The sequence below is a fragment of the Strongylocentrotus purpuratus genome, unplaced genomic scaffold (assembly GCF_000002235.5).
Source record: "Strongylocentrotus purpuratus isolate Spur 01 unplaced genomic scaffold, Spur_5.0 spur5_scaffold_6, whole genome shotgun sequence".
NCBI classification, from domain to species: Eukaryota; Metazoa; Echinodermata; class Echinoidea; order Camarodonta; family Strongylocentrotidae; genus Strongylocentrotus; species Strongylocentrotus purpuratus.
In genome coordinates, this window is record NW_022145612.1 from 7453942 (window position 1) to 7472980 (window position 19039).

The 19039-nt window shown below is 34.5% G+C and overlaps 1 protein-coding gene across 1 annotated transcript in view; it reads left to right on the top strand.

Annotated features, from left to right (window-relative positions):
• LOC373234 (myosin V) overlaps positions 1-16780 on the top strand; it is a gene marked incomplete at its 5' end in the record, with an annotated part of 109378 nt that extends 92598 nt beyond the window's left edge. Inside the window, 12 exon segments of the mRNA NM_214490.1 lie at positions 4334-4454; positions 4867-4944; positions 5547-5658; positions 9949-10122; positions 11059-11210; positions 11821-11910; positions 13232-13382; positions 13995-14122; positions 14685-14756; positions 15132-15217; positions 15745-15919; positions 16441-16780. Coding sequence (NP_999655.1) covers positions 4334-4454; positions 4867-4944; positions 5547-5658; positions 9949-10122; positions 11059-11210; positions 11821-11910; positions 13232-13382; positions 13995-14122; positions 14685-14756; positions 15132-15217; positions 15745-15919; positions 16441-16680 — 1579 coding nt within the window.
• Between the last annotated feature and the right edge of the window lie 2259 nt (positions 16781-19039).

The window sequence follows — 19039 nt, forward strand, 5'->3', positions numbered from 1 at the left end:
TTTGGTAGAGAAAATTAGAATGTGGGTGCACAGAGGGTTGGATTGGTCTTCTTACCATCATCTCTAAGTAGACACTTGTCAGGCTTTATTCAGGGATGCTACGTCATCATCAACTTTGTCTTTCTATATCTCTGACTATTCTCCCCTCTCTCCCTCGCTCGCTCTCTCTCTCTCTCTCTCTCTGTCTGTCTTTCTCCGTCTTTCTCTCTTCTCTCTCTCTCTCTCTCTCTCTGTCTTTGTGTGTGTGTCTCTCTGTCTATTTGTTATGTGTGTTTTTGTTCTCCTCTATGTCTCTCTCTCTTTCTCTATCTATGTTCTTCTTTGTATTTCTGTGTTACTCTTTCATTTTATATTTCTTGTCTATCAATTTTCACTCACGTCTTGATCTCACTTTTCTCTGTATCTCTAGTTCTCTCTCCTTTTCTTCACTTAACAATAACATTGCTTACCATATAACAGGACTCAAGAGCTGCATATACCTTTGCCTCAAATAAAATCAATTATTGAATAAAGAATGCACATTCACGAGATTATGACAAGTGATATAGATTATTCAGAATGGATGTATAAAGTCATATTGCTTATTTGTTTTGATCTTAATAGACAACAGTAAAATCTGTTGTTTTCTGGGAAGATACTTTTTCATAAATTTTCAAATTGTTCTTTTAACCATGCAAGATAGCTTTACATCTAAACTTAATTATTCAGAAAAGAAAATTAATTTTAAGTCATTTGCTCAATATTCATGGTGCAATTAGGGGTTCCATATTTGATTATTTCAAAGCTTAAAGAAAATAAGCCATTCAACTGCTGCCCACATTTGTTCAAGTATTCATTTTTATATAATGCAACATGAACAGTTACTCACAAAAGAAACACAAGAAGGGCTTTTTCATTATTTTATGACCCATTAAACATTTGGAATTGCTATTTATGAACTTTGTAGCTGTTAGTAACCTTGATATGATCACCCTGATACGACCACCATGAGTGTATTTTATTTTAAATATTTAGATAATTTAAAGATATTTTTAGTCACATAAATTCTTGGTTATTTGGAAACGATTGGAGGTACGGTATATCACCCGGAAAGTACATGTATCACAGCGAGGAGATGTAGTACATCAACCCAGCACTCAACGTCATTCTGAAACTTAAAATGTGCATGAAATTGTTGTTTCCCTGTCATATACCCTAGTATGCATGATAGTATACACTGTAAATGTGGAGTACAGATATGATATTTATTTCAAAGAAGCTCCCTGGCAATACTCTGTAGCAATACATGTTGATGTGCATGCACAATGTAAGACAGTAACCATTTGAATATATCCCTTGATTTCTACTTTTCCTCTTGAATAGATGTAAACTGTTATTTTTTCATTTAGAACTACATGTAGATCTGGGGATCCCTCGAAGGACATTATTTAATTCATTTTCTATTTGTAGCCCTTCTTTGTTGTATTTTAAAAGTTGTGATTCTTGATTTTTTACTTTATTCTCTTAACGTACCCCCCCCCCCCCCCCCCTCCACAAATGTCACTTCCGCCCCCTGGATTACCTCAAATATTGTTGGACCTCCTATCCTCCCCCTTTCCCCACACCCCACCTGACCACCCAAACAACTCTCAACCGATTCTCCCCTCCCCCTCATTGTCATTTTCATTAATGCACCAAATGGCACACGTACTCTTTGCCTTTTCTGTGTCCCACCTCACTCTCTTCTGTATTATCTTGCTCAGTTTGTTCAATGCTTTGGCTCACAGTCAAACGAGTCTTGAAGAGACCGTCACAAACTTCGGCAATCTGGCTGAAAATCACAATGACCTCCTGGTTGCTAAGATGTGAGTAACCATGACAACGGTATCTTAACAAAATCGTAGAGGGCACCTTACTGGGGATGCTTCATATACATGTAACGGGGCATGCCGGAATGAAGGCTGCGGTGTTTAAGAATGTTGGAATCAGGAATGGCTATAGGAGAGAGATGCATTGAATGGCTTTTATACTTCCAACTCATGTGTTGGCAAAATAGAATGATTTCTGGACTGCTCTTTGATTGAATTGGAAAATTACAAAGTCAACCTAATTCTGTGTTTCTAACTGATTCTAATTTGATTTTCAGACTGAATCAATCCTCTTGATACTTCCTCTTTCATTATTACTAAACTCTGCATTACTCCCTCTTTATAATCAGAATGTTTTCAATAGATTTGCTTTTTCATCCTCTCGTATTTACCCTTTGATCATGACACATGGGCTGTTTGTTGGCATCAGTATGCACCCGCTTTCTCCATACTTTCCTCTTGCATGTAAACATAGCAGCTTTAGTGGATATCATACCCATCCCCTGTGCATGCATATGTATTATCATGACTGTAGTCCCATCTGTACCTTTCTATGTTTGTTGAACGTTCAAGTGCTACCATCTCACAACAGCAAACAACAGTTGTTTCAACATGACTCAGTACTCATCCGTCCATTTAGCTAAATTTCATATATTAGTCAATATAGCTGACACATCAGAAGTATTCAACTTTTACAATTTCCATTTGTTGTGCTTAAAATATTTTGAGTTGGAAATATTAAAGAATGGATTGCTATTAACTCTAAAACCAGTAATTTAATAACTGTGTCGTTATATCTATGTTTTGACTAAACATTTTGTTAACAGTGATGTCTTTAACGATGTAATAGATTTGAGGAATGAGACTCGTGGCAGAGATTTGCTGATTATTCAAGAGAAAATGAATATATATATATCTTCATGTAGTTAATATAAGCTTGTTTTATGTAAAAAGATACCAGCCAGTTTCAGATATTCAATCTTTTTGACATGTAGATTCACATACATGTAGGTACCTCTATTTGTTATGCAACATTTTATCAGGATATATCATCTGCTGAAAGCCAGAAGGCCATTAACTTGTATCATTTTACATAGAGTTAATGCCCTTCTGGCTCTCAGCAGACAATATTTTATTGAGAAATAATAATTTTTATAATTTTCAATACTGGTATGTACTGGGAAAATGATGGTTATAGATGGGTTAATTGAAAGAGAGCAGGCCTATATGGTAAAGGGAAGCTATTTGCATGGCAGGCAGTATGTGAGTACCTTATAAGCTATGGGTTATGTGGGTTTTGGTGAGGAATGAACGGGATATTGCTATGTATAAGATAGTTAAACAATACTCTTAGTTTAGGATATATTACCTTAACAGAACTTAATTGAAAGTGTTCAAGATATGCACATGCACATCATGATTACAGTAGAGTTTGCAGTTTGATGCTGTAACAATACTTAATAATTATTCATTAGCCATAGTTGAAATGGGTTTGTTTCCTTCATATGTTGATGTTAGTGAGTGAGTGGGATTTGATGCGATTTAAAATTTTGCATGAGCCGAAATATTATCATATTAAGCTGTAGTGATAGTGGGAAATAATTTTATTGAAACTTTGAATAAATACATGCAGTTTTGATGCTCCATAAAACAGATATCTTCTTTTGAGGTATGGTTTGAAATTGTGTTGTCAGTGCTCATGAGGAAAAGCAGTTTAACAATAAATATTCTCATTTTAATAGCAATTTTAAGTCAAGATAAACTTCAAGCTATGTTAGTATACTCAGCATAAATTCTATGATTAATTTTAATAAGCTGTATGCAATTTATGTTTTCTTTGTATTAAAAGGAAGGAAAGACAACTCTTTAAGATCACTAAGATTTATGTACCACATGAGACCATAATTGCCATATGATTGTCATAAGCAGTACATTTCATACATGCAGAGCTGCCCAATTTACAATAGTTATACTCTTCTGTTCATTTTCGTATCATTATTATAGCCAAATTCACATTGACCATCAAATGAAAAATAATTGTATATGTTATCCATTTCAGCATTATTTATTCTTCGTAATGATTCATTGATATTATTTCATCATGGGATGTTATGTATTTGTTTTAATCAAAATGCTTTCTCTATGCTACACAAAGTCATAACAATACCATATACAGGGGAAGTTTCTGCTTTTTGTAGTGTTTTACCGGAAAAGAGGTCATATTTAAAGATAGGAAAGATGAAACATTATTCTTTGTTTCGCAAGTGAAGGAATCTTTTGAAGAACATTTAGTTCATGTATCCAAGTATATGCAATTTATTTTAGAAGATTTAGCCTACATAAATAGGTAGCTCAGCTCACATTTGCATGATTGCAAGCCTTGTTTATATTTTGGATATTGTCATTTAAGTGCCTTGCAATTCCCACATGCCGACTTGGTTTTTGTGTTGTACTAAACAGAGTTCTTTAAATTTCTTTACTCACAGAATTTTAGAGAAGGAGATCCAGGCACTGCGAATGAATTATGATTATGAGAAGACTGATCTTAAAGAGCAGATTGGAAAGCTACAGCAAGATAATGAGAGACAGCAGAGTATCATTGGAGAGGTAAGATCCCGTTAACTTCTTGAAAATATATTATATCCAAAAATAACATTTGATTAACGAGTTGTTAGAATTTTGTGTAAATATTATCAATTTGAATAGTCAGAGGATATACTAGTGGGAGAGACTTTCTCCAGAGTTCCATTGGGACTAAACTCTATATTACAGTAGAAGCTGACTTTGCATTCACTAATTGATGCTATGTTAGGCAACGTTTATGTATTATACATATAACTTAAATACATTATTCAATTGGGCTTTTGATCAAAATTTGACTGTTTCTTCCCAAAGTTATCGTACAATGAAAATGTAATAATTTTCCATGGAAATAGCATGACATTTTTATAATTAAATCATTCTCATTGATGATGCTGTACATTTAAACAAAACTTACTATATCAAATTAAATCCACAGAATCTGAAGCTGACACCAGCTGCCAGGGTTAGCCAAGCAATACAATTTGAGCTCTCCAGATTGACTAATGAGAACATTGTAAGTGCTTGATGATGATGATGATGGTGGTGGTGGTGCAGGTGATGGTGATACTGATGATGATGATGATGATGATGATGATGATGATGATGATGATGATGATGATGATGATGATGATGATGATGATGATGATGATGATGATGATGATGATGATGATGATGATGATGATGATGATGGTGGTGGTGATACTGATGATGATGATAATGATGATGATGATGATGATGATGATGATGATGATGGTCACAGTGATGATATTTCTTACTGTCATTATTTGTATTATTGATTAAATTGCCGCTGAAGTCAATAATAGTGGGATACATATAATTTGCTGAAAAAGATTGATACAGTGATTGCTGCAAACATTAAATATTTAGAATATATGAAAATACATTATTAAGATGAAATTTGTATTAGCAATTTAAGTTGAAAAGTTTTGGATTTGACTTGTGTCCAGATATTTTTGATAATATATTATGAGCATTAATCATATGACCACCTATTACCCAGGTAATGACAGTTGTCTAATTTGTTTCTACAACCTTAAACCCCACGTTTTCCTCTACCTTTACATCATTCATTCCCTTCTTATTCCTCCCTCTTAGAATCTACTGGAGGAGAAAGAATACCTGGAGAAGTTTGTGAAGAAACTCAAGAAGCAGCTCAAGGCAGCTCACAAGAGAATGCAATCAACATCATCAGCTGATCTGGGAGGAGGTATATTAAGTAACCATTTTGACCTTTGCCCTCCCCCCCCCCCCCCTCCCCCTTCCCAGATTTCAATTGGTCCATATTTAAATCTAGACAAACTATCATAGTAACAGAAAACTTCTTGGAATATGAAAAAGCCCTCAAATTATTTGGAAAAAAAAGATTTTGGGGGGCTAGAGCTAGCATACATATAGTATGAAAATACAAACCTATTAAAATTCTATTGAAATGACCTGATTTCAAAGGTCATATTTCATCTAGGAATTACAATACATTTAAACCGTTAACTGGGGGAAAAGTTCCACTAATACTGGTATATATTTTAAGAATGATGTGTTCATCTATTACCACAATCTCTCCTGTTTGCTATGCTAAATTTGTACTAATTTTCCAACCCATCTATCAAAATGTTCCTATTTGAGGGAGATTTCAGATCGGTCAGTGCCAAAATAAAGGAATGTAATGAAGTTAGGATTTAATTATCATTACCTGTAGCTGCAGTGTATCCAAGGAAAACATTCGCAAAACCAAAGCCTTGTTGTAATGTTGGCCAACTTGCAGGGACACCGCTAGTACGTGCTGGTGAAATATGATTTCATCTCAGTTGAGGCATCACTATAAAAAGATTTTGACAGCTTGTATCAAACTTTTCATGCCACAATTAATTCACCCAGAGTTAAAGAAGGATACGAGGGAAAATTAAATGATAGATATACTAGTAATAAAGCAGAAGAGTTGTATATTTGCACTAATCAGGAGTCGATGCCCGGCTTGAAACGGTGGTTGAAAACCCAGTAGAACCGTGTCAAGAGAGTCCTACAGAGGAAACAAATGGCAAGTTATCATACAACATCACCAAGAACATTACTCTCCACCAAGTCTACATGTACTTTGTGTATCAGCATACTCAGCATGAGCAAATTGTCCACTTACATCACCTCCCATTAATATATATATATATTGTACACCATTTGTGAACCAAGTTGACATGCAGAACCTCCCCCTTCTTTATCATTTTGCTCCAAGGACCTGTATATTGATTAAATGTCAAATCTAAGCTACCACGAATTGCATAAATGTACACATCAATTACTCAGATATTTCAGATATTATCAATATTTCAACTCCTTTTATTTCATCGGACTGTTGTGATGACTTTATATCCTGTATCAGTTCAGACTCGTACATGTACATGTATATCCATGAAACGTGACATAAATTTGTGTGTGTGTGTGTTCTTCTTCTTCTTTTATCATAAATCATAACAAATTTATCATTTGTGATATTACGCCGGATGGTTATGGTTATTTTCATTGGGTTCAGAAGAATTCACATATACATATACAAAGGCACTCCCATGTAAATACATAGTTATGTGTAAAATGATATTTCATTATACATGTTGTAAAACACACTCGGGTGTCCATGTATATTACGCATTCAAGGATACATTATCTTGATACCTATCAACCTACATTACCTATTATGATTAGATAATAGTACTCAGCTGTCATTCTTCCATTAAACATTACTGTTCAATAATGTCAGGTCTTGTAATCATGTGAATGCATATATTTGGCAGCAGTGTATATTATTGAAAGTACAGTCAAACCTGCTTTAGTGGCCACCTCTCTACAAAGACCACATTTATTCCCCCTTGAAATGGTTTCTCATTGAAACATGTACTAAAGGAACCTGTCTACAAAGACCAGTTTTTGTGTTTCCCTTGGGCGGTCGCTATAGACAGGTTTGACTGTATATGAAACCATACATGTACCTACCGTCATCCAACCTTTTGAGCCAACTCTTCCCTTTGCAGCCCTTGTGCCCTACGTAAATGTCACATTCTTCCGTCTTGTATACCTCCGTCTCCGTACCTCCTGGATTTTCAGAATTTTAGCCTTTCCTTATTGGCTCTTTTGCCACCGGATCAGTAAGTACATTGAGGTCATGTGATCTTGGACGTACCAATCAGCTAGTTCCATGTGGGGGAAAGGTAGTCTATGAAACAGACTCTGAAACCTTTCTATTGTTTCATTTTAGTGTACCCCCTCCTTTCTATCTTTCTTGCCTGAGCTGTCTGTCTTAACAAGTATTTAATCAGAGCATGAACAATAATCCCAAAAATGTATACTACCGAGGCTAAAATACTAATGCCAGAGAAGAAAACGATTTTTTTTGATAACCCAATGATGCATTGCATTTCAAACTAGTTTGGAATTATGGAACATCTCTTCCAAATCAATTTGTAAGCTACAGTGCTCATTTTTATTTCCCTATAAATTTCAAATAAGTCAATTTTATCAGATTACAAGAGCATGTATTCAAAGATTTTAACAAATTTAGGAATGATGTATTTAATTTGTAAATTGGCTTTATAACGGTATGACATTTTATAGCACTTTTACATGGTTGCTACCAGTTTTGAAAAGTTTGGGAAAGAAAAAAATGTAAAAGAAAAAAAGCCATTCACACACACTCAAAAAATGCATTTTTACTAATGCTAACATCATGCTTCTTGTCTATTTAACAGAATTTTCACTAACTAAACTAATATTAACAATTTTTTTTCTTGCTTCAAGCTTTTGGTTGCATTTTTCTAAGATTTTAATTTTCCTCTGTCTTAGATCGACAACAACATATATATATATTAAGCCCTTGTTTTATGCTTTATGTCACCTCTATGTTTCGCTTCTGATCCCCTTTTATTTCTGCCAAATTCACTCTCTTTGTCTCTGTTTCTCACATGATATGGACGTCCAAGATAATGATCTCAAAGTACTTCTGTATATCAAGTGGTATCACCTTCTCAGTTCCTAAACACATTGTGAAAGAAATGTTTTAGAATCAATTGAGAAAGGTTGATGATGAAGGATAAAATTAAATGTGAGGTTTTTTAATCATCAAAATGAAAATAAATTGACCCAATCTTGCTGAATTTACATGCACTACATATAGAAATTGGTACATGGGACTACACACAAGTGAAATGAAAGTTTGGTCCAAACTGTTCTGCCATTTCTTGTCATATTGTATGGGACATTTCTTATATTCTACAAACTGACATAAACAAATTGGCTCACAAATTACATCACATCTTTACCGAATCTCAACCTTCTCTTTAGTATTTGTTCGTCAAAGAAATTGATTGGTGTACGAATCAATTTCTTTTCTGAGACCTTAGGTTAACAAGAGTGTTTGGGAGAAGGAAATTAATCAATTTTATAGTCGATACTGTATTCAATTGGCTATTTAATACTCTAATCAGATTTAGAAATAACCAAGGAACTTTGATTCATATAATATTAGAAAGCTATTATATGCTTCATTCACATACATAATACGACTTTCATTCATGGGACGATATATCCATCATGTTAAGTAAGGTACATGTGTGTATCATTTAATAGAACTTATTCTATCTGTTATTTGATGTGTATTTACATCAACAACAACAACAAAACATTGTGAAAAAAGCTTATCATAATTTCAAACTTATTCAAGGAGTTTGAGGAATCTTGGATTTTATTTATAATTTTATTTAACATAAGGATCAAAAATATATTTTCTCCAACATTTTACTAATTTGTTTAAATAATAGACAAGATTATGTATTTCAACTAAAGTATAATGTACTTCTGTTCTCTGTTCCATCCATACACAACACACATTGATGCACAATGAAATTTGAGTTTCTATGTTCTAAACTCAATACTTTCAACTATTATACTTGTTTAAATAAGACCAAAAACTTGTTAATAATACATCAATTTTGTTTTCATCAAAATCTTGACCACACAAAAGAACAATTTGTTTTTCTTTGTAGATATGACTTTAGTCAGCTGTTATTACGTTACCACAGGCTTCGCACAAAAAGTAAAGAAATGAACTATGTGATTTGTTTTACTCCTTCCACTATTGGACAGTGGATTGAAACGTTGCATGCCACAATTGCTCCATGTATCTCACATTTATCATTTACATCACAACAATTCAATTTAGGTCACCACAAACAAAATGTCTACCTGTAAAACCAGACACTTTCCCAACATCAAAGTTTTGCAAATTGTAAATGACGGTCCTTTTCTCATCAAGACACTCTTGTTAATTTCAATTATTCAGTACAATACCAGTTTAATAAGATTCAAGTCTTTTGGGGCATGAATTTTTTTGTGCAAATCTTCACCTCTCGCTACAATTTTCGAACGTTTTATGCACAAAAAGGTTTTTGGTGCTACAGTATGGCCCATATATGTTGTGATGATGTGTAACCATAGAATGTCCTTTACTTCACAGTGGCCACAGTGAACAACATTCCAGACGTGCACCTCTCTGGGGTACCTTCAGAGTTCAGCGACGCGCCTGAGTCATCACAAGCTAACGTGAGGGTGAAGGAACGGGAGGAGATGATGGGTATGCTGGAGTACAAAGCAGAGGATGAACCTAAACTACTCAAGATGGTCATCATAGGTAGGAAGATCTGATTTGATTGGATTGGATTGGGTTTATTTTTGTAACATGTAGATACTATTGACCTATTGGAACCATCTGTTAGATGAACTGCTGTCACTATGAACATGACGGACAAAGAAAGCAGACAAAATATACAGTTCCTCATTCTATCCTCAACAATTGCTATGGTAGACAAAGGAACATCCCTTCACTGCTATTATGTAAAAATCTGTAGAACAGGTGTCACATGCATATTCACCTGTTCTACACATTTTTACATAATAGCAGTGAAGGGATGTTCCTTTATCTACCCTAGCAATTGTTGAGGGTAGAATGAGGAACTGTATATTTTGTCGACTTTCTTTGTCCGTCATGTTCATAGTGTGTATGTAGCAAATTACTCAAGTACATGTGAACGAAAGAAAAGCGTAATCAAGATATACAAAATGAAATGTGAATATGGCCTATGGATCTCAAACCATACCTACCTTTTAAGAAACAAGAATTTTTAATTGTGGTAGTCATGATTTCAAGTGATCCTTTTATGAAGTCATAGTTTTTGGAATGGGTGTTCTATTCATCCACACTTTAGTAGTGTAAGGATAATGGAGGCCCTGTAAAATAAAAGTTGAATCATGATGGTATGGTTGAGGACCAGAGATAAATAAAAAGCAAAAACATAAGAAATAAAAGCAGAAGTGATCTAGGACTTTGGGGCATGTGTCAGACAATTTTTCTATCAAAATGTTTTACTGTAATCAGACAAATTTAAACATCAAACCTGGAATGGTTGTCTTTGGTCTAGGACCAAGGTCAAGGTGGCTCATGGTTGACTCTAAGAGATTGAATTAATTTGGAGATTCATTGCATCTCCAGTATCATTTAAATCTGCACAATAGTTATCAAAGTAGACTGGTAACATACCACATCTCTCCATCTCTCCCACCATAACAGACTTCATCCCTGAAGCAGCGGAGGGTCACCTGCCTGGCCTGCCAGCTTACATCATCTTCATGTGTATCCGCCATGCTGACTTTGTCAATGATGATAGGAAGGTCAAAGCCCTACTCACAGGGGTCATCAATGGTATCAAGAAAACTGTCAAGGTCAGTGTCAAGGACGTTTATTGCAGCCATTTTGATTTGTTATATTCATTAAATTACTGAATTCATCTTTCTTCAGCACAACATGCAGTAAGAATTTACTGATGTTCAAAGGGTATATAGATTCATCATGGAAATTTAGAAAACAAAATATACTTTTGAAATGTATATATTTAGGAGGAAAATTCACTTACGGTACTTGTTTATGTGTAATTTAGAAAGTCATGTGGATGATTTAATTGCAATATTTCATACTATTTTTGTTTTAAATTTAATTTTGTTAATTACTTTGGGTGAAGCATCTCCAGTAGATATATCTGAGCTTGAACAGGTCATATTTATGGACTGAATGAGTCAGATTTGAAAGTGTGATATATTGTTATTATGTCATTTAATACAACTTGTTTTGTGCTCGAGTAGCAAAGACACACAAATCATTAAGAATCATGTTTTAACTTGACCAAGATACATCTAACTATAGTTCATAGAAGTGTATGTGTTATAACCCACCGTTGGCTGGTATCACAACATTTTAATAATTCAGTAATGCGGATTTTCATGATTCTTTCTTTCCTCTTTTTAAAAATTATATTTTTTAAATATTTTTCTACAGAAACACTTTGAAGACTTTGAGTATGTCTCCTTCTGGTTGACAAACGCAACGCGGCTCCTTCATAATCTCAAACAGTACAGTGGAGAGGAGGTGAGATATTTAGATTCTAATAACATGAATTATGGCATGAAATTATGTTTTGATCCCGAGTCTAGTATTATGACAAACATTCCTTGAAGTTAAGGTTATTGTATTCATTTAGGTTGTTAAACATTGTCAGCTTTATACTACATATATATATATATAGATATATTTGCATGCTATGTTTTTTGTTTGTGAAGATTTCATTTATTCCAGTCTTTAATAAAGCTTGATTTTAAAAAATAGTAGTCTAACTATAAGTCTAGTTTGACGCTATTCCTTGAAAATCATTCAGTGAGAAATCAACTAAGTGTTTAATAATCAAAATTCATGATGATTATGTTTGTGGTTGAGATTGATGTGGCAATTATTTTACTAATTTCAACAAATTTACAATGCGACTTCTGACGAGTAGGAAAGAAAGGCCATGAAGGTATAGTAATCATCTCTTTTTTGGGAAGCCAACTTGAATATTATGAAACTTGCATGAAAGAAACTGGTTTATTCAGGGTTGTAGCTTTTCTTCAGTTGTTTACAACTACCTAGCAATTTGAGGGGTTATGTAAGGTTAAACAACTTAAGGAGGTAGGAATGTGGTTGGAGGTCCCTAGGACAGCAAGATGTTTGCCAGTAATAGTGGGGTTTTTTCAACATCAGATTTTCTTAGCATCAGGTTTTGTATTACCGGTAGCTGCTATTTTGGTTTCCTTTTGTCTCTCATTCTCTTGTATTTTCATTCTTCCTGTCGATCACTTTACTATGTGCATAGCTCTGATAAAGTTTCCAAAGTATTTCATTTCCTAAAGAGGTAGAAGAAATGGAAGAAACCCTTGTCTTGAATTTGAAAGTGGTTGTAGGGAGATTAGTTCCTCCTCTTAAAATGATACCTGGTTGCTTTGTTGTTCCTCAAAATGTTGCTTTGTATTAGCAGGTAAAAAACTAAATTACTCTTGAGTTTCTTTATTGATTTGAATGATAACAAGTTTATTACAAGCAAAGAATGTAATTTAATACTTGCATAACTTCACAAAAGGCCGACTCGCTAATTTACATGTACCGTATGTATGATATTTCTGGCCTAGTGGTAATGGGTACCCTGACTTGAACAGTGTATTACTCTACCGGTATTCACATTGCTGAATTGACCGTAAACCGACCAATATCTTGGTCATCATTCAAGGTAACATGAGTTTTTGTTTGATCTGTTGTTGGTCCAGTATCTGTCTTATCAGTGTAACTAATGACATGGCTCTACATGTATAAAGAGGATCGGAATAGGAGACTAATTGTACACTCTCTAACCCTCCCTCCTTGTGTTCTCCTTTGGCAGAGTTTCTCATCAAAGAACACGGAGCGACAGAACGAGCACTGTTTGCGAAACTTTGACCTCTCAGAGTACCGTCATGTGATGAATGATCTTGGGATCCATATCTATCAGATGCTGATCAGAATCATTGAGAATAGCGTCCAGCCCATGATAGGTAAGATACAGGTGGATGGCTGGCATGATAGGGAGCGACAGGTGTCATTATCAGTGACGTGATGACATTGATGGTTAGGGTTCAGATTGGGTTCTCAGTTATGTTCAGGGTTAGGTATAGTTTTAGGTCTAGGATTGAAGTCAGGAATTTGGTTCCTATAGGAACTAATTATCACTGTTGAAGGAGCAGGTTTTCATACAATAATCATTATCAGAAGAAAATAACTGATGTACATTTTCATGGAGAAATGGATGTTAGGCACTTTCCACATTGCTTAAAGTTCTTTATCTTTTGATATGCATGTAAAGTAAAGCTTGCTTTTTGCATTTGATTTTTTAATGTAAGGTATGTAAAAGGATTGCAACACAAAAATTGTATTGTATCAAATCACTCAGAGATTTATTTGTTGGAGAAGAGAATGGGGTCACAGAATCTGTCTTTGACAGGTGATTTTTTTTAAGATGAAATATCAAACAATCAGGAAGTTCTTTGGTATTTGTGTGCATTTAATAGTTTCATCATTATGTCATTGTATAGTGTCGGCCATGTTGAGAAAATAATTTGAATGTCCACATACCGTAACATGATTCATACTCTTTCTTGTACATGCAGTGACAGCCATGTTGGAAGGGGAGATGGCCGGGTTGGTGAGCAGCAAACCCACAGGGGTCAGGGGTAGTAACTCAACCATCAGAGAACGAGAGGTCAAGGATGTCTCGATAGACTCTCTCATCAAACAGGTCAGTTGTCTAGGATTCAATAGAAATAATTATTATTATAAGTGGGTTTGTAAATGTAGCTTGCCTAACACATTGCAAATGGTTTCCATTCTATCAAATGTGGATCAGTCTGTAATCAGTTTAACCATGGAAATAAGCTCAGTTATCTATGGGTTGAAGAATCAACTTCTTCCTTCGACAAATTGCCTCTAGATGTTAAGATTTTGTTGAGGTTTAGTGTAAGCCTTTTGATTTATTTGCATACAATTCATCCAGAATCACAAATTATATTGTGGAATATATTTCCAAAACTGTCATCTCACACTATACTGATTTCTCTGATTTTTGGCAATAATAATGGTGATTAGCATAGGAATAATTGATTTTATTTTTTTTAAATAATAATTATTATGATGAATTAGGTGATATAATAGCGAAGGTGGTGATGATTACATTTGCTTTTTATTAGTGAGATATGCAAATATTTCGTTCATATGTTTGAATGATAAGCTTAGATGTACATGTATGTTAGAGTATGTTCAAGCCAACTCTTCATTAAAATCTTTCTTCATTTTCTGAACAGTTGGGAACATACATAACGGTGATGAACGTCCACGGTATGGACCCTGAACTAGTCAAGCAGGTCGCAAGACAGGTACGTGTGTCTCTTAACATTCTTCTCTTCTTTATCTGTGGATGCTAGTCAGTCTCCACATCATTGTTATAACAGAAGTGTGTTTAATTTAAAGTGATGGATTGCTAAAGATGTTGTGTTGAATGGACAATCTATCACTGTGTTGACCAGTTGGATAGGCTGTGTCATGTTACACAATCCCAAATTAGCTATTGTTTTGTACGTCAAGCTCACAAAATTGTCAGAAAAAATGGTATTCCTTTGTAATTTTGTCAACAATACCAAGTAAACATGTTGGTCAGATCTGAAGTTTTTGACGTATCTCCTGAAAATAGATAATAGAAGCTTCATATTGTTTGAATAAATTGATGTTTTTTGTGATTTTTGTTTGTACAGGCCTTGTATTTGATCACAGCCAGTACTATTAACAACATACTTCTGAGGAAAGACATGTGCCATTGGTCTAAGGGAGTACAAATCAGGTAAAACAAATTAATTTCTTTATTTTCCTCTCTAGAACTAGTTCTTTTTTCTCAATTCATTTCATGTTTTACTGTATTTGATTTAGTTTAAGAGACACTGATTTTCTCGACAAACAGACTGATTTCAAACCATTTTATACTGCAATGTTCTGATGAGAGTTTGCTGCATTGGTGTAGCGTAAAGGTTGTCACACATTGGTTCGTGGATACAGGGCATGGCTATGAATATGATTGTGATTATAATCATGATTACATGATGCAGTAAGGACAGGTCAGCTTGAAAAGTTGAAAAGATAGGTTTTCAGGTGAGTCTTTTCAGCTTCAGTATTAAAGCAGTCTCAAATATACTAAGATAGCAAATATATATATATATATAGATGAACATGTATATGCAGTATATAAATTTATATATATATTTCAACAAATATCTATATGTTCATTAATGAATGCTTTATTATTCCACCACTAAAATGACATTGTATTAATTTCACCTCTCTCTCCCTCTCTCCCTCTCTCCCTCTCTCCAGGTATAACCTGAGTGAGCTTGAGGAGTGGCTCAGGTCAAGTCGTCTCTATGATAAGATGATGGAGACGACCCTTGAACCCTTGGTTCAGGTCGCGCAGCTTCTCCAGGTTAAGAAGAGAACAGACGATGATGTGGGTATCATCTGTGACACATGTACTCAACTCACAGTCACACAGGTGAGAAAGCATAGGAAACCTTCAACAAATAGTTTGCAGTTATTGTTGATAGAGCCAAACCTGCCAATAGAGACATCTACAGGCACTTCCATTTTTTTACTTGAACTTGAAGCCTGTATGGCTCTCAGCAGATTCTTTTAGAATCACCTGGCCATAAAAACACTAAAACAGTTTGGTTCATTTTCCATGATAATCATTGTATGAAAGTGAACCTGTACACAAGCATCAGATCTTTGTATAGACTGTTTTCATGTTTCTTTTTATTGATCTTTGTATTTGTATTACTGTATTTTGATGAATTAGGTTTGCATTTTATTGCAAGTGCCCATAGACTAGCACACCTTAGAAACATGTTTTGCTCTACATGTCTTGATTGGGGGTTGACCCTCCCCCCCCCCCCCCCCTTATTACGAAAACAAAAGTAAGGTATTTCATGTGTGAAAAATTGGTTCCATGACTAAGATGATGGTGTTGTTGGATGTTTCTCTATTGAATATGTATTTCTTATATTCTTTCCTCAGATCATTAAGATCCTCAACCTGTACACGCCGGATGAATACGAGAAGAGAACCGAGATCGCATTCATCCGCAAGGTCCAGTCACGTCTTGCAAACCGGAACGACCCCAAGCGCGAGTCGCAGCTCCTTATCGACGCCAAGCACACATTCCCGGTCACGTTCCCGTACAACCCATCAAGCGTGGAACTGAACGAGATCACGATACCCAGCTCCTTTCATTTGGACTTCCTTAAAAAGCTCTGAACATGTGTCCTTCAACGGGTGTTCATAAGAGACTTTGCAATAGAGCACAATGATGATTAACTCATTCTTCAAGTATTAGGCACATTTCCTAATTGGGATTGTGTATGGATTTAATCAGGTACTAAGGTAGTTTCATGACAGGGGGAATACTCTCGTTGTGGATGTCTCCCTGCACTGGATGTTATATTAATCAGCAGAGTAATATTATCTGTATTTTATTTCATTCTAATCTGGTTTGTCTGGATATCACCCTTCTAGCATACCAATCTAAAAGCTCTACACTGTGTACTGTCTGTGTGGAGTTACATCTTGGAAGGTGAGGAGGAAAGTCACTTGGAAATGTATTTCTTATCAAAAGAAAATGTGTCTAAAGATCTTTGATTTCTCAAAAGTTGAAACTAATAACAGTAAATTATTTTCCTCTTGTGTTTGACAAAGCAGTAATATGATTTGTAAAACTTTACAAGGTGTAATTTTACTGTTACTCCTTCAATTGTTCATATTCTTATTCATATTTAATATTGTTGATGCCTGTTTGAAATTAAATGTTCAAAGATACATGATACAAAGATGAAATACAGGACGATGATAGACATTTAAGTTCAGCACATACATATTTTGTCAAGGAAAGAGTGTAACCCATTTCTGTGTAATTATATAAACAGGATAAGCTGTACTCGGTGGAAAGCAGATTGCTTATACATGTAGGTGTTACGTTTAATAGAGGATTCATACTTTACAGTCATTTCTAGTTGTAGCTCTGCTTGCCAAATTGCTTAATAATTTGTTGAGGTTTTGTCCATCATAGAAAATTATGAGGATATGTTTAGTATGCATGTTCTCTTTAGCAAGTGCAATCTAGAAATTATGAGATTTAATGGAATTTTCATCTTGGGAGTTTACAGCTGGTAAACAAAAGCCTAGTAGATTGCAAAATAATTAAATAATTACAAATTTTGGGATGTTGACAGAATCCTTCACCCGCATTTACAATATTCTTGAATTTTTTCAATGAATTACGCATAAGTAATAGGTTCATGATTATTAAAGAATACTTTCATTTCATATTTGCCAATTATTGAATCACTGAACAATATAGAAATTAGGCAAGGTGAAATAGCACATATTTCTGTGTTTGCCTTTGTTCAGTTTTTTTCTATACATTATTTCATAGCTAGACAATTGAGTTATTGACTGTAGAAGAAATGTGCTTTCGTCACTGATGTTGCCTATATCCTAAACAATTCCGTTTTTAAGAAGTCTGTGATTCCCGTAATACACTGTAGATGCTAAGAAGAGGTACCAATGAGCAATGGTCTCTACATTTTATTTGATATGATAAAAGATTATCACGTACACAAATTCATTGTATTTTGTACAAGTGACAACTTTTATAGGTCTAATGAAAGTGACTAATGCACAAAGAATTCATCAACATAACAAACTGGATTTCAGATACACCGGATGTATTCTACACAGAGCATATCAGATTGGAATATGGCCGTTTCAAATTGACATTCTGTGACTTTGCAATTTTGTTCTAAATCTCAGACTTTCAGCACAGAATAACTTGGTTGTTGTTGTTGTCCTGTATTACCATGTCATTATCTTTATTCAGATTCATAGTTTTTGTTGTTTATTTTTTATTGTATTCTGATATTTTATGTATGTGAATTGTTTAGAGGTTGAAAAGTAATTCTGTTTATCAAAATACCAAGGTAACGCAGTGCTTCCAGCCAATCAATCTCTATATTTGTGTTTATTTGACAGAGAGAGATCAAAGTTATGATTGTGGTCAGTTATTGTGTAACTCTGGAGCTATATTTTTCATTCTCTTTCTTTCACTCCCTTTTATCTCTTTCTCTTCTCTCTCTCTCTCTCTCTCTCTCTCTCTCTCTCTCTCTCTCTCTCTCTCTCACATTTCACTATATTTTCATTTTTACCTTTCTCTCTTTCTCTCATTGTTCCACAATGCATTCCAGAATCATTGTATATATTCACTCATTTTCATTTTAGCTGATTGTTTTGTGGACAAAGAAAGCATTTTAATGTTAAACCTCCCATTTGTCTCTTTGTTATGAATGTTTTATGATCAAACTTGGAGATTGTTGTACATTGGGGAATTGGTTTTAGTCTGTAAATTGGACAACTCTATTTATGACTTCAAATTCAGCATATTCATTATATAAAAGAGGTGAGAAAGACATTCCTTTTTAAGGAAGATTTTCCGATTGGATTCTGTATTTGAATTGTGTAAACAGCTTATGATTGTATTCTTTGTGGTAGTATTTGTAAGTATTCGGTTGAGTTATATTCAGAGTTATGACCGTTAAAAAAAATATCATGTCAAAGAAAGAGT